Source organism: Neovison vison, chromosome 1 (genome assembly GCF_020171115.1).
Source record: "Neovison vison isolate M4711 chromosome 1, ASM_NN_V1, whole genome shotgun sequence".
Lineage (NCBI taxonomy): Eukaryota > Metazoa > Chordata > Mammalia > Carnivora > Mustelidae > Neogale > Neogale vison.
In genome coordinates, this window is record NC_058091.1 from 219,198,211 (window position 1) to 219,225,067 (window position 26,857).

General features: G+C 40.8%; 3 protein-coding genes across 4 annotated transcripts in view; 2 read left to right on the forward strand and 1 right to left on the reverse strand.

Annotated features, from left to right (window-relative positions):
- Nucleotides 1-4,776, reverse strand: part of RAD17 (RAD17 checkpoint clamp loader component) — a 42,985-nt gene extending 38,209 nt beyond the window's left edge. Inside the window, exons 1-4 of one of the 2 annotated variants that reach the window (XM_044267691.1) lie at nt 4,678-4,762; nt 4,326-4,369; nt 3,354-3,460; nt 518-772 (exon numbers count right to left, since the gene is read on the reverse strand). In XM_044267691.1, the coding sequence (XP_044123626.1) occupies nt 518-772; nt 3,354-3,395 (297 nt within the window). In that variant the 5' untranslated portion in view covers nt 3,396-3,460; nt 4,326-4,369; nt 4,678-4,762. Of the gene's footprint in view, nt 1-517; nt 773-3,353; nt 3,461-4,325; nt 4,370-4,677 lie in introns of both variants that reach the window. The other variant, XM_044267680.1, reaches the window with a different exon arrangement.
- A 314-nt stretch (nt 4,777-5,090) lies between these two features.
- Nucleotides 5,091-25,356, forward strand: AK6 (adenylate kinase 6). The gene is made up of 5 exons (XM_044267720.1): nt 5,091-5,163; nt 6,104-6,196; nt 17,251-17,309; nt 17,640-17,785; nt 24,820-25,356. The coding sequence occupies exons 1-5, from the start codon at nt 5,136-5,138 to the stop codon at nt 25,010-25,012; spliced, it is 519 nt and encodes a 172-aa protein (XP_044123655.1). The 5' UTR covers nt 5,091-5,135; the 3' UTR covers nt 25,013-25,356.
- On the forward strand, nt 6,108-7,975 carry TAF9 (TATA-box binding protein associated factor 9). The gene is made up of 2 exons (XM_044267705.1): nt 6,108-6,196; nt 6,934-7,975. The coding sequence occupies exon 2, from the start codon at nt 6,951-6,953 to the stop codon at nt 7,746-7,748; it is 798 nt and encodes a 265-aa protein (XP_044123640.1). The 5' UTR covers nt 6,108-6,196; nt 6,934-6,950; the 3' UTR covers nt 7,749-7,975.
- Nucleotides 25,357-26,857: the final 1,501 nt, after the last annotated feature.

A 26,857-nucleotide genomic window follows, 5' to 3' on the forward strand; every position in this document is an offset into this window, starting at 1 on the left:
TGACATACAGGACGCCTGGGTGGCTCATTTGGTTAAGCAGCTGCCTTCGCCTCAGGTCATGATCCCAGCGTCCTGGGATCGAGTCCCATATCAGGCTCCTTGCTCCGCAGGGAGCCTGCTTCTCCCTCTGACTCTGCCTTCCACTCTGTCTGCCTGTGCTCACTCTCGCTCACGTTTTCTCTCTCTGACAAATAAATAAATAAATAAAATCTTTAAAAAAAAAAAAATCCTGACATACATTTTTGGGAAGGGAATAAATAGGGAGAGATATCACATTTAAGAAAATAAACAGATCAATTCTATGTTGGGATTAAATTAAATCTATGACAAATAACCAACGATACAATTTCGGAATAACTTGAGAAATGCTGAGCCATGGAATATAAAAAAACTACAAATTACTGGGTTTTTTTCCTAATTCATTTAGAAAGATTTTTATGAGTAATAATCTGAAAATACATATTCCTCTCCTTCCTGAAATTGCATTATATATACTTGTTTGGATCCTTTTTAGTACCTGAGTTTCTGGCTTGTATTTATCCACCCATGGTTCATTTTCAGACAGATATTCTTTTGAATTCTCAAGACCATAAATCTTTTCTGAGGAAGATGGCTTTTCTCTTTTTCTAGCTGGAAATCTGCTACTGTCTAATCTGGAAGGCACATTTTTCCTTCTGTGACTTGAGTTATTCACACCTAATGATGTGGCAGTAATAGAGATGCCTGTATTCTCTGAAAAATCATCAAACGATGGGTCCACCCAGTCTGTTACCTGAAAAAAAAGAAATCATGTAAATATTACATTATCTACCTCTATTCCCTATATAAGTAAACTACTCTCTATAAAAAAACCATATTCACATATCTGCAACATTTTATTTTTATTTTTTTAGAAGATTTTATTTATGGGGCGCCTGGGTGGCTCAGTGGGTTAAGCCGCTGCCTTCGGCTCGGGTCATGATCTCGGGGTCCTGGGATCGAGTCCCACGTCGGGCTCTCTGCTCAGCGGAGAGCCTGCTTCCTCCTCTCTCTCTCTGCCTGCCTCTCCGTCTACTTGTGATTTCTCTCTCTCAAATAAATAAATAAAATCTTTAAAAAAAAAAAAAAAGGTTTTTTTTTTGGAACAAAAAAAATTTTTTTAATTAATTAATTAATTAATTAATTTGACAGAGAGATCACAAGTAGACAGAGAGGCAGGCAGAGAGAGAGAGGGAAGCAGGCTCCCTGCTGAGCAGAGAGCCCAACGCGGGACTCGATCCCAGGACCCCGAGATCATGACCCGAGCCGAAGGCAGCGGCTTAACCCACTGAGCCACCCAGGCGCCCCGGAACAAAAAAAATTTTTTTTTTTTTTAAAGATTTTATTTATTTGACAGAGAGAGAGAAATTAGAGAGTAGGCAGAGAGGGAGGCAGAGAGAGAGAGGGGAGGAAGCAGACTCCCTGCGGAGCAGAGAGCCCGATGCGGGGCTCGATCCCAGGACCTGAGATCATGACCTGAGCTGAAGGCAGAGGCTTTAACCCACTGAGCCACCCAGGTGCCCCCGGAACAAAAATTTTTATGATGAATTTTCTTAACATTCCTGAAGTATAAATCTAGAAAAACCTAGCTTAGGGGCGCCTGGGTGGCTCAGTGGGTTAAGCCGCTGCCTTCGGCTCGGGTCATGATCTCGGGGTCCTGGGATCGAGTCCCGCGTTGGGCTCTCTGCTCAGCAGGGAGCCTGCTTCCCTCTCTCTCTCTGCCTGCCTCTCTGCCTGCTTGTGATCTCTATCAAATAAATAAATAAATAAATCTTTAAAAAAAAACACACACACACACAAAAAAAACCTAGCTTAGTATGTGGCTTTTGAAATTCCTTGGCTGCCTAATAAGGGGGAACCAAGGTTATATTTTCCTTGAAGAACACTCAGCCATAGTTGTGAACTATTTACTAGACAATGCTAAGGAAAAGCAACCTGGGGTTCAGAACTATCTCAGGAATGAAAGTCACACTTCATTCTCCCTTTAAAGACAGAAGGTTAGGAATACTATCACCAATAAGTAAAGAAATGAAGACCTGTGGGAAAAAATTTCAGTCACAGCCTAAAAATTCGCTTCTCCTTCTTCAAAAGACTGTCGACAGTACAATAATTTTGGCTCCTCATCTGTTTTTAAGAGTTTAGGGGCACCCGGGTGGCTCAGTCAGTTAAGAATCTGCCTTCGGCTCAGGCCATGATCCCGGGGTCCTGGGATTGAGCCTTGCATCGAGCTCCTGCTAACCAGGGAGACTGCTTCTCCCTCTGCCCCTCCTTTCTCCTTTTCTCAAATAAATAAAATCTAAAAAACAAATAAGAGTACTTAGGGACACCTGGGTAGCTCTGTCAGTTGAGCTCAAACTTTTGGTTTCAGCTCAGGTTGTGATCTCAAGGTCATGAAATGGAGACCAGAGTTGGGCTCCACACTCAGCACAGAGCCTGTTTAAGACTGCCACTGCCCTTCCCGCCCCCTGCCCCTGGCTCGCACAGGTTCTCTCTCCCAAAATAAATACATCTTTAAAAAAAAGTAAAAATACCATGTTATAGTAAAACTTTTGATAGCATATCTGATCTTGCAATTTTGATCTGCAAGTTATTTATACATTTTATAGTTTTATATCTTGCAGAAACATGGAGTCCTATTTACTGGGGAAAAAAGAAACACCAAAAATTAATAATTTACGTAAGATCAGAGAAAAATAAGACCCACCATTATGAAAATAACTACCCAGCAAATAAGCATGATACTGACTGACCCCATCCTACGCTATCACTAGCCTTGCTAAGAACTGGCACTCAAAAACATATATTTAAGTGGCAGGCCTTGTGGTTAAGCTTTATTTTTATTTATCTGTTTTTTTAAAGATGTTATTTATTCATTTGAAAGAGAAAGAGACAGCAAGGAGAGGGGCAGATGGGGAGGGAGAGAAAAGGAGAGAATCCCAAACAAACCCAGCACTGAGTGCAGAGTCTGCTACAGAGCTCCATCCCACAACCCTGAGATTACGACCTGAGCTAAAACCAAGAGTCAGATGCTCAACAGTGCCACTGTTGCCCCTCACTGTTACGCTGTAATACTATGACTCATGTTTTTCTTTCTTCTATTGATCTTCCATGCAAGAGTTTTCAGCCTTTCTTCCAACTGAAATTGAAAACACTCTTTTAAAAATTAAGGTTGTGCTTTTAGTCATTTCACACTAAATTTGCAATTTTTAGATCACCAATTACAACAGATACTGTACACTATTACTTTGACAGCAATAACAAGTCATTAAAAACATACACAAAAATTATCCTTCCTTTTTGGGCAATTATTACATGGCCATTTTAGTATATCATACCTTTGTAGAAGATACCTTTGGTCTAAGAAAAGTTTTTGACATTATAAACTTTAATAGTTCCCATCCGTAGTATACAACCTGTAGTAATACATTAAAGTATAATTCACCTAAGGAAACAAAAAAAAAAATCTCAAATTAGGAAAACTATAAAAAAGAAATATAGTAATATAAACCAATATAATCTACAGTATAATAATGGCTCAAAAACTAATGAGAGGACATAGTAAACACAAGTGATCAAAATGCTAAAATAAATCACTAAAATAAAATCACTTTTAATCACTAGAACTGTCAAATAATCCACACGTGGTGGTATAAACAGTCTTTCATATGAACTCAACAATGTATTAGAGAAAATAGAAAAAATGCATTCGACATTTTGTGCAGCTTTTGTGCTGAAAGTTAAAATTTCCCTCACTTCAAATCACAATTCCAGGGTTTTTTTCTGCGAAATTTCAAAAAAATCCTCACCATTTAACAAATCCAGATTTTCACTTACTTTGGAAAAAGACTATAAATCTAACTGTATATATTTTCTGTAAGTGTTCTTCTTACTTGAACATACTGGAAAATTTGGGGACAATAATGTTTTCCGACTTTAATAATTATTCAGTGTTTACATAAACTAATGAATTCATCAGTCTGAAGTGAGCTTGAAGCAAAGTTTTTTAAGGTCTGCAAATTTATAAATTGGAAGGTGTATATGGACTTTAAGGTTTGGACGCACATATGTTATATAACGTGAAAAGATTCCATAAACGAAAAAATAAATTTTTCACACACACACACACACACACACACGCACTGTTCACGATTAAAGAGGTTTTTGCTTTGGAGATTCAAAGAGATACATGGGTGGGGAAAAAAACCACACTTGTTGGATAAATATAGTTGTCAGGTCGAAATAAAAGACGCAGACTGTTTTTACGGTCAGGACTCCAGTCGCTCTTTAAAAACAAGACTGACAATTACCTCCTTTAAAAAAGAAGATAACTGTCCCAGATGATGTCAGGCTCCTGAAATGAGATGTCAGAGGTAGAAAAGACCTTCAAGAATATTTCTAGTCTACCCACCACCCGCCCTCACACACTGGACTGGCGATACTAAACCCAGACACTCGTCCAGCGTAAAGTTACTAATCAGCGAAGAGGATCTCGCCATGTCCCCACGCCAGGCCAGAATTTTGCACCCCCACCCTCCAACCCCAAATGGAATGGGCAGGTCGGGAGGAGGAGCGAAAACAGCTCGGGGAGGCGTGAAGGCAGAGATGGGTTCGCGTCTCCAAAACATACATAGACCAAAGCCGCAACCGCGGCGGCCTTACTTTCCGGGAGCTGCATCCCCTCGTGGCGGGAGAGGAGTGGAGGAGCCAGACAGACTTTGCTCCAGCGGAAAGGCAAGTACCTGGCCCTAGCCAGGCTCAGCGCCGAGCCTCTCGGAGGTCCCGCCTCCCGGGGACCTTCTAGCCGGTCGGCGCTTCCGCGACACAGGCAGAAGGGCAGCCGCCAACGGCTCCGGTGGCTTAGGCTTCTACCGCACTGCCTGACCCAAAGCAAGGACCCGACCTGTGCCCCTGCCTTGGACTCTGCGGTGCAAGCGTGCTATAGAAGGCCAGGTAACCAATATTCAGTGGCTAGGCGGTGGAATCGGGCCCCGAGCGCCGCGCACAGCCTCGAAGCCCCCGGGGCTACTGGCGCTTGCCGCAGCTCGCCGCTTCCGGCTCCTCCCTTTTGTGCGTAAAGCGCGTGGGCCTAGACGCCCGGAGCCAGCGCGGTGAGGACCATGTTGCTTCCGAACATCCTGCTCACCGGTCAGGCGCGCGGCAGGGCGGTGCTGGGTGGCGGGGCAGGCCTAGGGCGTCGAGTGCCGTGGGGCGTCGGACGTCCGAAGGGTGCCGTTCGGTGTTCTGTTTCGAGGCTAGTGGAGGGCCGCGCGGCGTGGCGGTTGTCAGGGCCTCGAAGAGACCGGTTCCTCCGATGGTTGTGGGAGGCGGGGTGGGGGGCGGGGAATGTTGATTGTGTTGGCCCGAGGCTCCTCGGTGAGAGAGGGAGACTTCTTCAGGTCCTCGTTCTGGCAAACTGCCGAATCTTTCGGAATCTGGTTTTTGTTTGTAAAAGTTTGATGGTTTTTTTGTTTTTGTTTTTGCTTTTAATTTGCAGGGTTTGTCTTTAGAGTTTTAGCGAGATAATGTAAGTCGCTCTCAGACCCTTAGTGGATCTTTTAATGTTGCTGGAAACGCTTGTCCTTAGGCCTTCCTGGGGCGTATCTCTTTTTCTTTTGTATCTGCCAGTTACGGTTGGACAAAAGGGTTCGAATATATATGGCGCAGGGTGATTAACTTGCTGTGTACTTTTATTGAATTAGCGTCAGAAGCTTTTTTATTGTGAAGTTCCCGGGATGATAGCTGTCTTTCATACTGGTTAAACTTTTTCCCCATAAATAATTTTTTAATTAAAAAAACTAAAATAAATGATTGTAATTTGAGATACTTAGTGTTATTCTGGGAGTATCTGTTAACAGTGGCAGGCAGTCTGCGAATTCTTATTAACCCCCCAAGCCCCACTCCTGATAGATCAGATTCACTTGGTGAGATTCCCTTATGCAACAGACTTTGAGTAGTTTTGATTGGTTATAGTGTATATTCACAGGGAATTGCTAATTAGGATATTTTTCACTTCAGTTGTTAAAAAACTTGAAGAAGGGTAGATAGGTGGCTAATGTCTAACAAGTATCTATGGCTTGTCTTACAGGTACACCAGGGGTTGGAAAAACCACGCTAGGCAAAGAACTTGCATCAAGATCAGGACTGAAATACATTAATGTGGGTGATTTAGCTCGAGAAGGTAAGGGATACATTGGTGATGGTTTTTAAAAAAGAGAGCGACTAGATAATAGAGTGTTAGTATTATACTTGTCAGAAGGCACAAAAAGCAGAGACAGACCATTAAGGAATTTATGCTCTGTTGGGAACCTGTAGAAAGAGAAAGTAATATATGTGTAGTACTGTCTTTGGTTGTTCTGACTATTCTGACTATTCTGCCCCATCCTGCCCCACTCTTGGCCAGTAGTTCTTAGTGGTAATAATTGGGAAGGCTACCATGAAGAGATGGGACATAGAGAGAATGTTTTTGAAATGGGCAAACACAATAAAGGTTTGGATGGTCCTAAGCATATCTGTGGAGATGGTGAGTATAGATCTCACTGGAAGGATATTATTTTGAACTCTTAGGACAAGACTGTTGATGGTTTCTTCTTAGCTTTGTTTGATAGTTGCATGCCTGCACACAACTGCACATTATTCTAAAGTGATGAATGTTTTTATTTTACCTCGTTTTTTCCCAATTTTTATCACTCCCTTATTTGTCTTCATTTTTTTAATATTCTGTAATTTGTATAGGGTAGAAATTTAATAAATTTAAAGGGACCTTAATTAAAATTAAAAAGATTTAACACTTAAAAATTAAAATATATTTTCAAAAATTTAACAGTATTTAAAATTTTTGAAGTTCCTGACAGTTGCTACTAAAGTAACTATTTCAGATTTGATCTAATGTCCATATTTTTTTCAAATGATCTAAAGTCTGATCAACGGATATCATGGAGTCTGGCAAGATGGCTTCTCCCAAGAGCATGCCGAAAGATGCACAGATGATGGCACAAATCCTGAAGGATATGGGGATTACAGAATATGAGCCAAGAGTTATAAATCAGATGTTGGAGTTTGCCTTCCGATATGTGACCACAATTCTAGATGATGCAAAAATTTATTCCAGCCATGCTAAGAAAGCTACTGTTGATGCAGATGATGTGCGATTGGCCATCCAGTGTCGTGCTGATCAGTCTTTTACCTCTCCTCCCCCAAGAGATTTTTTATTAGATATTGCAAGGCAAAGAAATCAAACTCCTTTGCCATTAATCAAGCCATATTCAGGCCCCAGGTTGCCACCTGATAGATACTGCTTGACTGCTCCAAACTATAGACTTAAGTCTTTACAAAAAAAGGCATCTACCTCTGCGGGAAGAATAACAGTTCCACGGTTAAGTGTTGGTTCAGTTACTAGCAGACCAAGTACTCCCACTCTTGGCACACCAACCCCACAGACCATGTCTGTGTCAACTAAAGTAGGGACTCCAATGTCCCTCACAGGGCAAAGGTTTACAGTACAGATGCCCACTTCACAGTCCCCAACTGTAAAAGCATCAATTCCTGCAACATCCGCAGTTCAGAATGTTCTGATTAATCCATCATTAATTGGGTCCAAAAACATTCTTATTACCACTAACATGGTGTCATCACAAAATACTGCCAATGAATCATCAAATGCAATGAAAAGAAAACGAGAAGATGATGATGATGACGATGATGATGATGATGATGACTATGATAATTTGTAATCTGGCCTTGATGCTTGTAACATGTATACTTGTCTTGAATCCATTGTACTAGATTAAACATGCATGCTGGGTATTTTCAAGTTGTGTTGTAGAAAACTTAAATGCTATTTAATGAGTAAATATAGATACCCTTTCCAATTGAGATGTTGGGTTTTCTTTAATAGGATTAGTAATGGTTATTCATCAGCCTTTAAGTGTAAAAAATAAAACTGTTTTCATCAGTTTGACTGTTGGTATTTTGGCAATTATGTTTTTAGAAGCAGTTTTCTCACGTGTCACCAACAGGAATAACAGTGACAACAACTTGAGTTGTTCATAAACTAGAGTTTATGAACTCTAGTGTTCATAAACACTAGAGTAGTACTTCTAGTGTCTTCAGATGTTTAGATCACAGCATGATCTCTAGTGTCTAAGTCATTCTTATGGCCCCATTTTCTAAGATTGCTGAAGTGTAACCATGTCTCTTTTTTTTTTTTTTTTTAAAGATTTTATTTATTTATTTGACAGAGAGAGATCACAAGTAGGCAGAGAGGCAGGCAGAGAGAGAGAGAGGAGGAAGCAGGCTCCCTGCTGAGCAGAGAGCCCGATGCGGGACTCGATCCCAGGACACTGAGATCATGACCTGAGCCGAAGGCAGCAGCTTAACCCACTGAGCCACCCAGGCGCCCCCATGTCTCTTTTTTGTAGAGTCCACTTCATCTGTTTGGATTTTTCTTCTTCAATTACTCAACAACTTCCTGGGTCCTTTTTTTGCTCTCTTTGGTTTTATTTTAGGACCCTTAGTGTGTCTTCAAGGATGTCCCCACTTCAGAACTTAAATTTTTTTTTCCCATTATCTCTTTTTGCAGGTCAGTTTTGCATATCTTAGCTTTGTCATATTTTTGATACTGTAAGTCAGTATCATGATCATATTTTTAATCCAGGTTTGGTATTTAAGTATAGTGAATAAAACTTAGGTATTGTTTTACATGACCAGTCTCCCATTTTAAACCTACATTAAAAAAAATCTGTTTTTCCTTTGCCTGTTGAACTTTACAGTCTCTGACAAGTGATTTTAGAGTAATATACAGTTGTCAATTTCAGTCTTCTAGTTTATCTTACTGAATTTAATACTTTTTTTAAAAAAAAAGACTTTATTTATTTGACAGGTCACAAGTAGGCAGAGAGGCAGGCAGAGAAAACAGGAGGAAGCAGGCTCCCTGCTAAGCAGAGAGCCCATTGTAGACTCCATCCCAGAACCCTGAGATCATGACCTGAGCCGAAGGCAGAGACTTTAATCCACTGAGCCACCCAGGCACCCCTGAATTTAACACTTCTAAACTTAAAGAAGTTGCTATATAATATGATTGTGTAGTACTGAGAGGAATATTAACACTAGACATTTGGTTCCTTTCATACTTGTATTCAACACTATTTTAGCCACTATAACACATCTTAAGTGTGTATAGTCCCAAACATCCTCTATGTATTTTTTAAAGATTTTATTTATCCATTTGAGAGAATGTGCATGCACAGAGTGGGGGTGGTGGGGAGGACTGGAGAGGGAAAAGGGCTTCCCAAAGGGATCTGGATGGGGGTAGGAGGGGTTGTTCCTGGGATCCTGGGCTTGAGACTTGAGCCAAAGGCAGTTGCTTAACCAACTGAGTCACTCAGGTACCCCTAGGTGATCATCTTCATAAGGTTTTTCATAATGTACCAGATTGGTTTTTTCCCCCCATGCCATTTGAATATATCTGGACATCTTAATTAGAACATATTCCAAGATTAAATCTTAACTAGAAAATATACTGAGACACCTGTCCTCATTTTTCTCAAATAGTTATATATTTTAAGGGATACCATGTAACCATCTATAAAGCAGTGGCTCTCAAATAAGTGTGATTTTGCCCTTCAGGGGACATTTGTCAATTTCTGGAGACTTGATAGTCAAGACTGGGGTGGAGGCCAGGGATTCTGTTGAGCATCCCACAATTCACAGAATAGCCCCCCACTCCTATAAAAGAATTATTAAGCTCAAAATGTCAATAGTATTTGAGATTGAGAAACCCTGGTATAAAGAAACAAGACCCAAAAAATGCCGCCCTGATTTTATTTATTTATTTTTATTTTTAAAGATTTTATTTTTTTGACAGAGATCACAAGTAGGCAGAGAGGCAGGCGGGGGTGGGGGGTGGGGGAAGCAGGCTCCCCTCTGAGCAGAGAGCCCAATGCGGGGCTGCATCCCAGAACCCTGGGATCACGACCCAAGCCGAAGGCAGAGGCTTAACCCACTGAGCCACCCAGGCACTCCACCACCCTGATTTTAAATGAATTTGTCTAAATGGAGTTGACTGCCATTCTAGAAATCCTGTTGAAACTAAGAATTCTTAGGTCACGTGCAACCAAGGCAGGAAAAATTAGGTGGGGAATTGGGTTTTTTTTTAAGATTTTATTTATTTATTAGAGCAAGTAAGAGAGAGCATGAAAGGGTAGAAGGTCGGGGGGAGAAGCAGACTCCCTGCGGAGCTGGGAACCCAATGCAGGACTCCCATCCCAGAACTCCAGGATCATGACCTGAGCTGAAGGCAGTCACTTAACCGACTGAGCCACCCAGGCACCCTAGGTGGGGAATTAAGTTTAATAAAATTATTGGGAGTCCTAACTATGGTGTGGCTAAGAATGCTTTTCTTACCCTTGTTATTTCTAGCCTCAGATTCTTCCTCACTTGATATCCTTTCCCATATGCAATCACTTAGTTGCACTTACCAGCACCCTTAATTTTCCTACCACAAGTGTATCCGTCTTAAGCCTCTGTTCATAAACCTAAAGCCATCAAGCCTCTGTTCATAGGTCTAGACAAAGTATATTAACATTGGATCCACTGGAAACTTGTAAAGCATAGCAGAGCCCTCAACACTTAAAATCTTGATCTTCTCCTAACCCAGGAGTTGGTAGGCTGCTGCTGTTTTTTTACAGGAACCCCACTGCCCGAACGCTAGCCCAGGAAGCGTGAAGTATTTACTGTCTGGCCTTTTACAGAAAAAGCTTTGCTATCCTGGCTCTAACGACCCTTTATCCCATTTTTCCTCCCTCCACTGGAAGGCTTTGAAACTAACCTATTTGGCCCCTCTGGCACTGCTATCTCCCAGTCTGCATGTGATCTCCCTCACACCATATACTTCCTTATTTTAAAGATTTAATTTATTTATTTATTTGAGAGAGAGAGAGAACGAGCCGCGTGCGCATGGGAAGGGGCAGAGGGAGAAGCAGACTCCCCGCCGAGCAGAGAACTGATGTGGGGGCTCAATTCTAGGATCACAGCTGGAGCCAAGGGCAGACTCTTAAGTGACTGAGCCACCCAGGTGCCCTCTGCCATATACTTCTTTCCCAATAATTTCACTGCAGCTATATTGCTAACTTTGCCCCTGACTTTAGTAATTAATCTCATCTACTCTGAACTAGTCACTCCCTTTAAAAGAACCTAATTTCTAGATAACTCACTAAAAGTAACCACCTTGGTAGTTCCCAGACCTCTCCAAACTAATAAGACTTAAAAAGCACATGCCCTTAAGTCCTACCTGACTACTTGCCCACTCTTGATTCCTGTTCCCCACATAGGGACACATTCAAACATTACACAAATGCATTTGCCCTGTAAATCTTTTTTTTTTTTTTTAAGATTTTATTTCTTTATTTGACAGACAGAGATCACAAGTAGGCAGAGAGGCAGGAGGAAGCAGGCTCCCTGTTGAGCAGAGAGCCCGATGCGGGGCTCGATCCCAGGACCCTGGAATCAAGACCTGAGCCGAAGGCAGAGGCTTTAACCCACTGAGCCACCCAGGTGCCCCTGCCCTGTAAATCTTGATGGTTTGCCTAAAAAATTGATATGGTACTCCTCCCATTTTCAAGCCCATTTCCAGTGAATCTCATTCTTTGTATCTTTTCCTTCCCTCTCTGTTATGTCCTTTAAAGAAAAAGAGGGAGAAGGAATAAACAAGGCTTGACCTTTTTCTGACAAAGTCCATTCTCGCTAATGATGAACTGGTCATAGTTTACCTTCAGCCTTCCCTGCCCCCGCTTCCCTAGATCCCCTTCAGTCTACACTCCGTGCACTTCCTGTTCCTCAGACCCTGGGAATTGACCTCCATGTCTTTATACATGTTATTCCCTTCACCTATAAGTGCTCTTCCTTACCTGCCCTATAAACAACTCTTTAGAAGGCCCAACTCAGGGGCGCCTGGGTGGCTCAGTGGGTTAAGCTGCTGCCTTCGGCTCAGGTCATGATCTCAGGATCCTGGGATCGAGTCCTGCATCGGGCTCTCTGCTCAGCAGGGAGCCTGCTTCCCTTCCTCTCTCACTGCCTGCCTCTCTGCTTACTTGTGATCTCTCTCTGTCAAATGAATAAATAAAAAATCTTTAAAAAAAAAAAAAAAGAAGGCCCAACTCAAATGTCACATTTTGGTGCTCTCTAACTTTTTAAAGTAGATTTCATTGTGCTTTTCTCTACATAAAAGGTCAGGTATCAAAATACTCAATCCTAAACCAATTAACTTCTTGGTACTAGTTGCATCACAGACATAAGCTTCTTGTTGGATTGAAGTAAATGTGGTAAATATGTTTCCAGAGTAAGAAATCTGAGGGTCACCTGGCTAGCTCTATGGACAGAGCATGCAACTCTAGATCTCAGGGTTGTGTGAGTTCAGGTCCCATGTTGAGCATGGAATCTACTTAAAACTTAGGGGCACCTGGGTGGCCCAATCAGTTAAGCATCTGCCTTCGGTTTGGGTCATGATTCCAGGATCCTGGGATTTAGCCCCACGTCAGGCTCCCTGCTTAATGGGGAGTCTGCTTCCCCTTCTCCTGCGCCTCCCCCATCCCTGCTCGTGGGCTCTCATTCGAGGTCTCTCTCAAATCTTTTTAAAAACTGTATAAAGTAAGAAATCTGAAAATGTTTTAAGTACTGGCAATAGCATCAAAATAGATAGCATTCCAATATTAAATAATAGCTTTCATATGAGTATATTAATTCTGGGATGGCAGTTAAAATGTAATGATTTTGTAGTTTAACTACAGCTGGAAAGATCTTTTGAGGTAAGGACTTACCATTTAACTGCCCCACAATTAATTTTTCTTCTCCAACTAACCTATCTTTAAATAAATCATAAAACTTTGTTGAGAAAATTAATTGTCTATGCTTTTGGTAGTTTAATCAATTCAAGCCTTTTCATCTCTTCTAGATTAGGACCCTATACATATACAACTCTAAATTTGACTTCAACTGAAACTTTCTAAAGTAGCATACATTAAAAAAAAATTACAAGTAGCATAGATTTTTCCCTTTTGGGGGGGAAATCTGAAATGAAGTTTAGAATCCATTTCTTCATTCCTTATGGTACAGGTTATAACCATCAGTCATCTAAAATTCTGCAGTAGCCTTGATTTGGTGTCCCTGTTTCTGGATGTTTCCTTTCAACTCATTCTCTACAGAGAAACCAAAATTATTTTTAAATATTTGTAATTGATCATGTCATTTCATGATTAAAATGCTTTAATGATTTTACTTTGTTTTGGGATAAAGTCTAACTCTGCAACTCTTAAGGCCCTTTTTGATCTGGCCTCAATTTACCTGACCCTTTATCATCTATTTTCCAACTAGTTTAAGAGACTTTCCATCCCCTGAGTCTTCCCCTCCTAATTCTCTCTGGTTTTGAATACCTTCTCTGTTGAAAATAGCCTTCCCTTAGGGTGCCTGGGTGGCTTTGGGTTAAGCCTTTGCCTTCAGCTCAGGTCATGATCTCAGGGTCTTGGCATCGAGCCCCAAATCAGGCTCTCTGCTCAGCAGGGAGCCTGCTTCCCTCTCTCTCTTTCCCTGCCTCTCTGCCTACTTGTGATCTCTGTCAAATAAATAAATAAAATCTTTAAAAAAAAGAAAAGAAAATAGTCTTCCCTACCTTTTCCCTTTGGTAACTGCTCCAAATCTCCCCTTAAGTCACTTCCTCCAGGAAGCCTCCCCTAATATCCCATGTTTCTGTTCCTAACATAATAGGTGTCCATACTTTTGCTCTTGTAACACCATGAATTATAACATTAAAGTATCATCCTGATATAATTTCCAGGTTACTTGTCTGTCCTCTCTTTTTATTGTAAACTTTTTTTTAATTAATTTTTTATTTTTTATAAACATGTATTTTTATCCCCAGGGGTACAGGTCTGTGAATCGCCAGGTTTACACACTTCACAGCACTCACCAAAGCACATACCCTCCCCAATGTCCATAACCCCACCCCCCTTCTCCAACCCCCCTCCCCCCAGCAACCCTCAGTTTGTTTTGCGAGATTAAGAGTCACTTATGGTTTGTCTCCCTCCCAATCCCATCTTCTCCTACCCACTTAAGCCCCCATGTTGCATCACCACTTCCTCATATCAGGGAGATCATATGATAGTTGTCTTTCTCCGCTTGACTTATTTCGCTAAGCATGATATGCTCTAGTTCCATCCATGTTGTCGCAAATGGCAAGATTTCATTTCTTTTGATGGCTGCATAGTATTCCATTGTGTATATATACCACATCTTCTTTATCCATTCATCTGTTGATGGACATCTAGGTTTTTTCCATAGTTTGGGTAAACTTTTTAGTGTAAAATTTTCCCTTTTTGAGGGAAAGACTATGTTTGCCCTCCTGGTCATTTTGCTCACTATTAAATCCTTATTATCCCTACAGACACCTGTAAATGGTTATTTGATAATTTTTTTAAAAGATTTTATTTATTTATTTGACAGACAGAGATCACAAGTAGACAGAGAGGCAGACAGAGAAAGGAAGGGAAGCAGGCTCCCCGCTGAGCAGAGAGCCCGACGTGGGGCTCGATCCCAGGAACCTGGGATCACGACCCGAGCCGAAGGCAGAGGCTTTAACCCACTGAGCCACCCAGGCGCCCCGATAATTTTTTTTTTTAAATGAACGTTTGAAAGCTTGGATTACACTCACTGTTCAACTACATTAATGTGATTTAAGAAATCCTGCATCTCAGCATTGCAGTCAACTTTAATTCTAATTTAATATTGCAGTAGTTGTCCTTATTTTCAACGACATGTAATTTTAATGATTTCACTAGTCAAGGGTTTAGGAGGTGCCTGGGTGGCTCAATGGGTTAAGCCTCTGCCTTTGGCTCAGGTCAGGATCCCAGGGTCCTGGGATTGAGCCCCGCATTGGGCTCCCTGCTCAGCGGGGAGCCTGCTTCCTTCCCCGTCTCTCTGCCTGCCTCTCTGCCTGCTTGTGATCTCTGTCTGTCAAATAAACAAAATCTTAAAAAAAAAAAAAAAGAGTCAAGGGTTTAAATATGAAGGAACATTATTATTCATTTATTTCAGATTATGACATAGTACAGATGAGCAGAAGGAATTAGATTTTGTTGCACTGTAAAAATAATACACAGAAAAAGTATGCCAAATCCTAATTTATTTCCACCTTTTTTCTTCTAATCTTTGGCCCTATTGCAGACTACTTTGAATTCTGCTTTTATGTTTTACCCCTTGTGTTAATAAGCATTTATCATGTGCAACCTAGTGTATACTACATATTACTACCTTAGTATTCCCTTAGCTTTAATTATATTTCATCAAATTAGAAAACAGAGATTTTAAGTATTTCCCTATTGTTGAATTTTTAAAAATCATTTTATCACTTAAAATTTTTTCAGGTTTGGGGTGCTTGGGTGGCTCAGTGGGTTAAAGCCTCTGCCTTCAGCTCAGGTCATGATCCCACTGTCCTGGGATCGAGCCCCGCATTGGGCTCCCTGCTCAACGGGGAGCCTGCTTCCCCCCCTCCTCTCTGTCTGCCTCTCTGCCTACTTGTGATCTCTGTCAAATAAATAAATAAAATCTTTAAAAATAATTTCAGGTTAGGGGCACCTGGGTGGCTCAGTGGGTTAAGCCACTGCCTTCGGCTCAGGTCATGATCTCAGGGTCCTGGGATCGAGTCCCGCATCGGGCTCTCTGCTTGGCAGGGAGCCTGCTTCCCTCTCTCTCTCTCTGCCTGCCTCTCCATCTACTTGTGATTTCTCTCTGTCAAATAAATAAATAAAATCTTTAAAAAAAAATAATAATTTCAGGTTAGAAGTTAAGTGGTAGAGGAAATCTATCAATGGCATGACATTTTTCTTTTTAAAATTATTTTAAAAATACATTTTAATATACTATGTATGTATGTAATTAACTCAACAGGCATAAAAAGGCTCATTTTAATTTACATCTCTTTAATAGCTGGGAAAGTCCATTTTTTCATGTTATGTTTACTAATTATCTTTTCCATCTTGTGGGAACTCTTATTTGTTAAGCTACTTATTTTTATCTTGATTTTGAAGGTCATTATATAATCTACATTTCAGTCCTTTGTCCTACTACAAAAATTTCTCCCAGTCTGTTATTTTTCTGGGTACACTATTTTTCATTGAACAGAGATTGAACTTTTCTTTTTTTGAGATTTAACATTTTATGTGTTTTATTTAATCATTCTATTCTTTCACAAACTCAAATGAATCATTCCTTTATAGATTAAATTTTCCACTAGTTATCTTTGGAATTAAAAAATTAGCTCTTGGGCGCCTGGGTGGCTCAGTGGGTTAAGCCACTGCCTTCGGCTCAGGTCATGATCCCAGGGTCCTGGGATCGAGTCCCGCATCGGGCTCTCTGCTCAGCAGGGAGCCTGCTTCCCTCTCTCTCTCTCTGCCTGCCTCTCCGACTACTTGTGATTTCTCTCTGTCAAATAAATAAATAAAATCTTTAAAAAAAAATTAGCTCTTTAATTCACCTAGTTTATAATATAAAGGATTTAGATTATTTTCTAAATTGCTAACCAGTTTTCCCACTGTCAAGCAGTTTAATTTTTTTAGCTAGAGTTTCTGTGGGTTGCGCAATAATCCAGGGAAGCAAAGGCCACACTAAGGTGCTCAAGAGGTAGTTCTTGTGCCCAGCATCTGTCCATATACCCTCCTGGCTCTGTGCCTCCCTCAAGGACTACTCTTTTGTTACTTCAGAACTCATTCTTGTTATAACCTAATTTCAGCCTTTTCTAAAATAGGTAAGATTTTATTTATTCTAGAGAAAAAAACACATATGTGCCAGCAGAGAGGAGACAATCTGCTGAGCACGGAGCCTGTCATTGTGGGGCTCAATCCCCTCTTCTCACCAAACGGTAGCTTAACCAAAAATAAAATACAGTCCTCTTCCAACAGTCCCACAAATTCTGAAATTATTCATTCTTTTTAGTTGGTTTCAATTTTGATAACTAAAATTGATATCAGATTGACTGCTGTCCAAGTTTCCTTCTAGATAAAATTCTAATTTATCAGTATTGCTCTTCACATTTGGTGTCCATATGACATCTACTGTGTAGTGCCCTCATCAGTCTCTAAAAGAGTAATTGGTGATGTATTTCCCAAAATATAAAATTAACTGAAGACTACTGAAAGTTACTTAGAAAATATTACTTTTCTTTAATATGCCAATGTAAATCTCTTTTAGGGCAGTTATATGATGGCTATGATGAAGAGTATGAATGCCCCATTTTAGATGAAGATAGAGTAAGTACAATTTTTATTTATAAAGTATAAATTTTTATTTATAAAGTATACTTTCTTTGTTTGTGTTGAGAGAGAGAGAGAACACAAGGGGAGGAGTAGGAGCAGAGGGAGAGTGTGAGAGACTCTTAAGCAGGCTTCATGTCCAGCGTGGAGCCTGACACCAGGCTTGATGTCACAAACCTGAGATCATGACCTGAGACGAAATAAAAAATTGGACACATAACCCACTGAGTCACCCAGGTGCCCCTATAAAATACACTTCTTAAAATTTAATAGGAAAGTTGACCTCATTTTTTTAAGAGGAGCATTCTTTTTCTCCCTTTCTCACAGGTAGTTGATGAATTGGAAAGCCAAATGAGTGAAGGTGGAGTTATTGTTGATTACCATGGTTGTGATTTCTTCCCTGAACGCTGGTTTCATATAGTTTTTGTGCTGCAAGCAGATAACAGTGTATTGTACAAAAGACTTGAAACAAGGTAAGAAAGGAAAAACATTGAATTCTTAAAGTATGATATAAATCTTTATTTGGATTCCTGAAATTGGCCAGTACTACCATGAGAAAGGAGTCTATTTGAAAATGTGACGCTTGGTCTCTCGTTATAAACCATGTCTGTGTGGTACCAATGTTCTGAGTCCAAAAGAAAAAGATGCTTGTGTAAAACACAGGCAGTAATTTATAACGAGTAAATGAATACTGCAATTGACAGTTTGATTCCGTAAAATATACTGTACAGCAACTCTATTTAGTCATGCTCTTTCCTTAATGTAAAACCTTGCTGGGAAAACAGCCAAGCCAAGAACATACTCTGAGAACTGGATGAACATGACCCTCCTTCATTAACCCCTCAACATGAGTGGGAGAGTTTATGAAAAACAGACATGATAAATCAACATTTCACCACCTTTTTTTAAAAAATTTATTTATTGGAGAGACAGAGATCACAAGTAGGCAGAGAGAGAGGAGGAAGCAGGCTTCCTGCTGAGTAGAGAGCCTGAGGTGGGGCTCGATCCCAGGACCCCTGGGATCCTGACCTGAGCCAAAGGCAGAGGCTTTAACCCACTGAGCCACCCAGGCGCCCCTTCACCACCTTTAAAATATATATGAGTTGGTCTCTCCACGAGGACATCAGACTTAATCCAGTATAACCAAAACAGAAATTTTTGTGGAAAATGTTTTTCCACTGTCTTTTGATTCAAGCTGGGAAAGATGGAGGTTCTAGAGGGGTTTACAAGGCAATCTCAGAAGGAAAGCTCTGAAAGTTTACCCCTAAGTTCAGGTTTAGAATTTGAAGGTAAGACTGACAGTGGTAGTCAGCTTTAACCAACCATCACTGCATGGAATACTTGCAAAATCCTTGCACCAAGGAATATAGTAGCAAATATACAGGGAAGGTTGGAGCTAGACCTAAAACTTTAATTATCTTTCTTTTGGCAGTGAAAAGCCATTAACAGTATTTTAAATGAGAAGCAAGAGAGATCATAATAGTACACATTCCTTTTCTCAAACAAGGCAATTTAAAAATTTTTTATTAAAAATTACTGTTTGGGGGCATGTGGCTGGCTCAGTCAGTACAGCATGCGACTCTTGAACTTGGGGTTGTAAGTTAGAGCTCCAGGTTGGGTGTAGAGATTACTTAAAATCTTAAAAAAAAATTACTGTTTTATGTAAATAGGGGAAGACTGACAAGGTCTGAAAAAGCTATGAGAGAGCTAGTCTTGTTTTTAGCCACGAAAAAGTTACAATGTAATCACCTTTAAAAAAAACAGCTTTATTTTTTGAGATAAGTTCTTATTGAGATAAGTTCACATACATAAAATGTACCCATTTGAAGCATACAATTCAGTGGTTTTTAGTATGTTCACAGACTTATGCATCCATTACTACAACCAATTTTATTTTTTATTTTTTTAAAAGATTTATTTTATTTATTTATTTGACAGAGAGAGAGAGAGATCACAAGTAGGCAGAGAGACAGGCAGAGAGTGGGGGAAGCAGGCTCCCCGCTGAGCAGAGAGCCCGATGCGGGACTTGATCCCACGACCCTGAGATCATGACCTGAGCTGAAGGCAGAGGCTTAACCCACTGAGCCACCCTGGCACCCCACAACAACCAATTTTAGAAAATGCTCATTGTTTCCCTCCTCCCAAAAAAACCATACCCATTAGCAGTCACTCTGCATATATCCCCAGTCCCTCAGTCTCAGGCAACTGGTAATTTACTTTCTGTCTCTGTGGACCTGCCTGGTCTGGAAGTTTTAAATAAATGAAATCAATATGTGGTCTTTTATGGCTTCTTTTACTTAGCATAATGTTTCAGGGTTCATCTGTGTTGCAGCACATATCAGTACTTCATTTGTTTTAATCAAATACTATTCCATTGTATGGATATACCATATTTTATTTATCCATTTATCAGATTATAGATGTTTATTATAGCCATTTTTGGCTATTATAAATAATTCTGCTATGAACATCCATGCCTGTGGTTTTGTGTGGACATTATACGTTCTTTTATCTTGGATATGGAATTTTAAGAATGGGACTGCTGGGTGATATGGTAACACGTTTAACATTTTGAGGAACTCTTAGACTATTTTCCAAAGTGGCTGCACCAGTTTACCTTCCCAAGAGCAATGTATGAAGGCTCTAGTATTTACACATCCTTGCGAACACTGGTTATCTGTCTTTTTTATTGTAGCCTACCCAGTGGATATAAAGTAGTATCTCATTGTGGTTTTGATTTGCATTTCCCTGATCATTAATGATGTTGAGCCTTTTCTCATATGCTTACTGTCCATTTGTATGTCTTCTTGGGAGAAAGAGCTCTTCAGATTCTTTGCCCAATTTTTTATTGGGTTCTTTTTAATTAAGAAGAGTTTTTGTGTATTTCAGATGCAAATCTCTTATCAGATACATGATGTGCAAAAATTTTCTCCAGTTCTGTTGGTTATATTCTCATAAAGCTAATCATCTTTTAAGTAGTTCAATTTAATCTTGTTACAAGGTTGAACTAATTTGAATTTGAGTATTTGCTTTATCTTTTTCATTAGCTAATTAGCTGGCTAATTTACATATCTTCCTAAAGATTATGTAAGTTAATTTTTTTAAATGTTTTTGGGGGACGCCTGGGTGGCTCAGTTGGTTAAGCAGCTGCCTTCGGCTCAGGTCATGATCCCAGCGTCGTGGGATCGAGTCCCACATCGGGCTCCTTGCTCAGCAGGGAGCCTGCTTCTCCCTCTGCCTCTGCCTGCCATTCTGTCTGCCTGTGCTCGCTTGCTCTCCCTCTCTCTCTCTGACAAATAAATAAATAAAATCTTTAAAAAAAAAATAAAATGTTTTTGGAATTGGGAAAGGAGAGATAGATCTATATGTATAATCAAGTACCCAATTAGGATATAGTATTCCCATCATAAGTATTCCACTCTTGGGGGGGGTCCTTTTTTAATTTAAATTCAATTAACATATAGTATATTATTAGTTTCAGAGGTAGAGTTCAGTGATTCATTAGTTCCAAAGAACTCCCAGTGCTTATTCCATCAAGTGTCCCCCCTTAATGCCCATCACCCAGCTACACCATCCCCCTACCTACCTCCCCTCCAGCAACCCGCAGTTTGTTTTGTGTGCTTAAGAATCTCTTACGGTTTGTCTCCCTCTCTGAGTTCATACTGTTTTATTTTTCCCAGGTTTGTTTCTTTTACTAACTAGAATCATGACATATGTATATTGTTCTTTGTTGCGCTCATTGGCGATGTTCTCAGGCTAGCACACTCCTTTTATCCATTATATATTCCACAGAATTAGTGTCACTGTTTGGGTTGCCTCATTCTGCTGTTATAATTATGCATGTTTTTGTGCACAAATGAGCACAATGGTTGGAATTTGAGGGAAAGAATGCCAGTTTGAGCCCTTGGCAATGTGAGGTGAAGGCATGTTGACTTGGCACTGAGCAGGTGGCAGGCCGTGCGCGCCAACTCGGGCGTGGCTGGACTGTGAATTTAGGACCCACAGGCCAATGGCATCCTGTGTGACAGGGATGTGGCTGGTTTTGCTTTTAACTTTAGTTTTTCTGGGAAACTCTGTCTTTCCTTCTATTCTAAATGAAAGCCTTGCTGGATACAGTATTCTTTCTGTAGATTCTTCCTTTTAGCCATTGGAATTTATTATGCCACTTTCTTCTGGCCTGCAGAGATTCTGCTGAAAAACCCAGTGATAGCCGTATGAGGTTTCTCTTGTATGTCACTGCTTTCCTTTCTCTTGCTGCTTCTAAAATTCTCTCTTTATCACTACTTTTGGCTATCTTATTTGTGTTTTGGTGCAGACCTCTTTGGGTTGGTTTTGTTGGGAGCTCTCTGTGCCTCCTGGATCTGGATTTCTTTCCTCCCCCAGGTTCAGGAAGTTTTTTTTTGTTGTTGTTGTTTAAAGATTTTATTTATTTATTTGACAGATAGAGATCACAAGTAGGCAGAGAGGCAGGTGGAGAGAGAGAGGAGGAAGCAGGCTCCCTGCCGAGCAGAGAGCCTGACGCGGGGCTCGATCCCAGTCATGACCTGAGCTGAAGGCAAGGGCTTTAACCCACTGAGCCAACCAGGTGCCCCAATAGCTATTATTTCTTCGGACAAATCTTCTGCCCCCTTTTCTTGCTCTTCTCCTGGGATCCCTGTCATGTGACTGATACGCTTGACAGTGTTGCTGAGTTTCCTGGGTCTGTTCTCATTTTGCATATTTTTTCCCCTCTGATCTACTCAGCATGATTACTTTCCATGACTCTGTCCTCCAGGTTGCTGGTCCGTTCTTCTACTTCCTCTTGTTTGCTGTTTATTCCAGGTGGTCTATTTTTATTTCCATTTAGTGAGTCCAATAGCTCTAATTGGTTCTTTTCTACATCTGCTGTTTCTTGGCGGGTGTGGGGGGGTTCTCATGGAGGTTCTGCACTCCTTTCTCAATTCTAGCAAGCATCTTTATGAGCATTACTTTAAATTCGCTATCAAACATATTACTCATCTCCATTTTGTTTAGGTCTCTGGCTGTGATTTTGTTCCGCTCTTTCACTTGGGACATATTCCTCTGTCTCTTGCTAATTCTATTGCTGTGTCTGTTTTTCTGTGTTAGGAAAGTCAGCTGCGTCTCCCGCACTTGAAAGTAGAGGCTTTATGAAGAAGAGGTCCCACAGTGCAGCGTCTCCTGTTCCCTAGAACCTGGCACTTCAGGGGTGTTTCCAATCTGTATTGCTAAAGGGGTGTCCTACCTTTCTGGTGGAGCTGTGTTTGCCCTCAGTCCAGCCTGTGATGGCTCTCTGCCTGTTGTGGGCAGAGTCTGTTCCCAGTGGTGTTAGTGGGCTAGTTGGGGGTTGCCTTGAGCTTGCGCTGAGTCAGACCAGGTGTTTAATGGATATGAAGGAGCAATAAACTGCAGGCATTTTCCCTTTGTTGTCCCCTCAGAATTTTTTGGTGGTTGGGGGGGCCTATAGTCAAGACCAGCTGCCTACCCCCAGCCCACTGCTGGAGTCACAGTCAGACTGGTGTGTGGTTCTCCTCCCCCTCCCTGGAGCAGGACTCAGTCTGGAGTGGTGCTGGCCTCATCTGGGCTGTGCACACTGGCAGGCTTGTGGCAGCGCCTTGATGGGATCTGGCCAAGAGCGATCGGAGAGGGTGGATCTGCTTCACTGTGGTCTCTTGTCTATGTCAGGCCGCAGAGAGTCTGTTCCACCAGCTTTCCAGTTGCTTTCTGGGTTATTAATGCCAATGTAGGTGCTCTCTAGGCCACCATGCAGCAAGAGGTGATCCCAGGATCCTCCTACTCTGCCATCTTCCTAGCAACCTCTCATAAGTATTCCATTTTTATCTTTTTAAAGATTTTATTTATCTATTTAAGAGAGAGAGAGAGTATGAGAAGGGGGAGGGTCAGAGGGAGAAGCAGACTCCCTGCCAAGCAGGGAGCCCGATTCGGGACTCGATCCTGGGACTCCAGGATCATGACCTGAGCTGAAGGCAGTCGCTTAACCAACTGAGCCACCCAAGCGCCCAAGTATTCCATTTTTTTATAAAGATTTTACTTTTCAGTAATCTCTGCATCCAATGTGGGGCTCAAATTTATAACACTGAGGGGCGCCTGGGTGGCTCAGTGGGTTAAAGCCTCTGCCTTCGGCTCAGGTCATGGTCCCGGGGTCCTGGGATGGAGCCCCACATCGGGCTGTCTGCTCCACGGAGAGCCTGCTTCCTCCTCTCTCTCTCTCTGCCTGCCTCTCTGCCTACTTGTGATCTCTGTCTGTCAAATAAATAAATAAAATCTTTAAAAAAAAAATTTATAACACTGAGATCAAGAATCCCATGCTCCGGGGCGTCTGGGTGGCTCAGTCATTGAGCATCTGCCTTTGGCTCGGGTCATGATCCCAGGGTTCTGGGATCGAGTCCCGCATCAGGCTCCCTGTTCAGCGGGAAGCCTGCTTCTCCCTCTCCCACCCTCCCTGCTTGTGTTCCCTCTCTCATTGTGTCTCTGTCAAATAAATAAAATCTTAAAAAAAAAAAAATCACATGCTCCACCAACTGAGCCAGCCAGGCACCCCCCATGAATATTTCATTTTTATATGCCATCTAGTTATTTTATCTGTCTATATCTTAGCTCCTCTAAAGCCTTTAAAAATTTTTTTTCAATTTTTTAAAGATTTTATTTATTTGACAGAAAGAGAGAGAGATCACAAGAAGGCAGAGAGGCAGGCAGAGAGAAAGAGGGGGGAAGCAGACTCCCCACCGAGCAGCGAGCCCTATGCAGGGCTCGATCCTAGGACCCCGAGATCATGACCTGAGCTAAAGGCAGGGGCCCAACCCACTGGGCCACCCAGACACCCCTCTCTAATGCTTTTTCAATCTAGGACCCCAGCTATAAACCTTATTTATCTCATAACTCAATATCTGGCTTGAGGTAGGTAGATATGTTTGCTAATTGAGTGGATGACAAACTGTGTGGAGAAAATTAAGATAAACCTAAACACTGAACCTTTGTTTAACCCTCTTGTCAAAAAAGTCTCTCATAGAGTCAATTATATGGTTTCACTTATTTGTGGAGCATAACAAATAGCATGGAGGACAAGGGGAGTTAGAGAGGAGAAGGGGAAAAAAAAAGGGAAAAAAAAAAAAAGAGAGGAGAAGGAAGTTGGGGGAAATTGGAAGGGGAGGTGAACCATGAGAGACTATGGACTCTGAAAAACAATCTGAGGGGTTTGTTGCGGTGGGGGGTGGGAGGTTGGGGGAACCAGGTGGTGGGTATTAGAGATGGCACAGATTGCATGGAGCACTGGGTGTGGTGCAAAAACAATGAATACTGTTATGCTGAAAAAAAAAAAGTCTCTCATATTACAAGTGCCAATCTAATTTTCTTGAGGTAAACAGGCTACAAGAAATATTTTTGCATGATTTTTCATGTATTTAAAAGTGTCCAGTTTCTAGTGTGTTTTTAAAATTCCAGTTAAGGTATTTTAGTTTGCTTTTTGTTTTATCTTCTCATTGTCTTCTAGGGGTTATAATGAAAAGAAACTAAAAGACAATATTCAATGTGAAATTTTTCAAGTTCTTTATGAAGAAGCATTAGCATCCTACAAGGAAGAAATAGTACATCAACTGCCCAGCAATAAACCAGAAGATCTAGAAGATAATATCAATCAGATATTGAAGTGGATTGAGCAGTGGATCAAGGATCATAGCTCCTGACTTACAAGACTGGCCACTTTACAACCACTCTTGTTATATCCCTGCCATAATGAATAAATTGTCCAATTATCAGTAAAACTTCTTTATTAAGATTGTGCTGCAGGACTAGTAGATGGATAATCTAAAGGTTTATGTTAGGGCTTTTTTCTTCCATGAGAAAGCAAAACATTCTCAAATATAGTATATATAATATCATTAAGGATTTAGAGTAAAAACTGTCATCTTAAATGCTTCACCTGCTAAAGAATAAATAAATCTGACCAAAGGGGTGGCTATCTTCTAAGCTGATTGCAAAAGAAAATGAAGATGAACCCTTAAAATAAAAATTAAGACTAAGGATAAAACATCAGAGTTTTTCATTTTTATTTCTTAAATTAAAAAAACAGAAACACGATTAAGTGGTAATAAAATCAAAAGGTACAAAAGAGTATCCTGGAAAGGTAGGTTTCCCTTCCACACTGCCTCTATTCTTTAGCCACCCAGATGCCCTCCCTTTAGAAAGTAGTATCAAGAGTCAGAATTCTATCTTAGCAAGCTCTAACTCATTAAGTTACGTTGCTTAATATACATGGAACTTTGCACATGAGCAGGTTTATCTGTAAATTCCTGTATAAATTATATGCAACCATAACATTTAGTAGATTCATTTTAATAACCATATATTGTCTATTATATATGTGCAAGACTCCACCCAAATAACTGGTGGGAAATGCCTCCCAAGATAAGTTCTTTAGCTCCAGACAATCATAACCTAGAATATACATGGAAGATATACACAAAAATGGACGCTTTAGACAAATCAGTTAGATTGTGGCAAGTGCCTTACTAGAAATTCTAACATAATGAGGGGCGCCTGGGTGGCTCAGTGGGTTAAGCCGCTGCCTTTGGCTCAGGTCATGATCTCAGGGTCCTGGGATCGAGTCCCGCATCGCGCTCTCTGCTCAGCAGGGAGCCTGCTTCCCTCTCTCTCTCTCTGCCTGCCTCTCAGTCTACTTGTGATTTCTCTCTGTCAAATAAATAAATAAATAATCTTTAAAAAAAAAAAAAAGAAATTCTAACATAATGAGAGAACAAAAGAGAAAACTCTTCCTACTATGAATATCAGAAAAGGATAGAATATTAGAAAAGGGTGAATATCAGAAAATTATGTAGGATGCAGGGCTTTGAAGAATGGATATAGAAGCAGAGAAGAGTAGAAAAGTGTTATCCAGTATTACCTGGGGTCAAATCATAAAATAAGCACAATTACTTCATAGGGCTATTGTAAGGATTAAATGATATTTGAACTTAGTACCATATATGTGTGTGTTTCTACTTTTTTTTTTTTTAAGATTTTATTTATTTATTTGACAGAGAGAGAGAGATCACAAGTAGTCAGAGAGGCAGGCGGGGTGGGAGAGGCAGGCTCCCTACTGAGCAGAGAGCCCGAGGGAGGGCTCAATCCCAGGACCCTGAGATCATGACCTGAGCCGAAGGCAGAGGCTTCGGCTGAGCCACCCAGGCGCCTCATGTGTGTTACTACTTTTAGTAATTCTAATGGCTATTTTGAAAAGACAGTATTCTTTTCATTACTGGGATTCACTAAATTATCAAATGATTGCTAATTATCTTAACACTAAAATTGACTCATCATAAAGATTTTCCTTCAACAGAAGGGAAATGGTGATCCAATAGGGAGCCTAATATGCAGCTATACACCTTTTGGGAATTTTGTAAATATACTTACGAATTTCGGTCCTAGGTATTCATGTGAAACTGGTAACAATTCTTTAACATCTTACAGTTATTTGAAGACGGTCTTAGGGACGCCTGGGTGGCCTCAGTTACGCATCTGCCTTCAGCTCT

Bases quoted from the DNA above. Each gene is read 5' to 3' on its own strand.
- TAF9 (XM_044267705.1), top strand. From the start codon at position 6,951: ATGGAGTCTGGCAAGATGGCTTCTCCCAAGAGCATGCCGAAAGATGCA.
- AK6 (XM_044267720.1), top strand. From the start codon at position 5,136: ATGTTGCTTCCGAACATCCTGCTCACCG. The intron at 5,164-6,103 runs GTCAGGCGCGCG...CTTGTCTTACAG, and splicing joins TCCGAACATCCTGCTCACCG to GTACACCAGGGGTTGGAAAA. The intron at 17,310-17,639 runs GTAAGTACAATT...CCTTTCTCACAG, and splicing joins CCATTTTAGATGAAGATAGA to GTAGTTGATGAATTGGAAAG.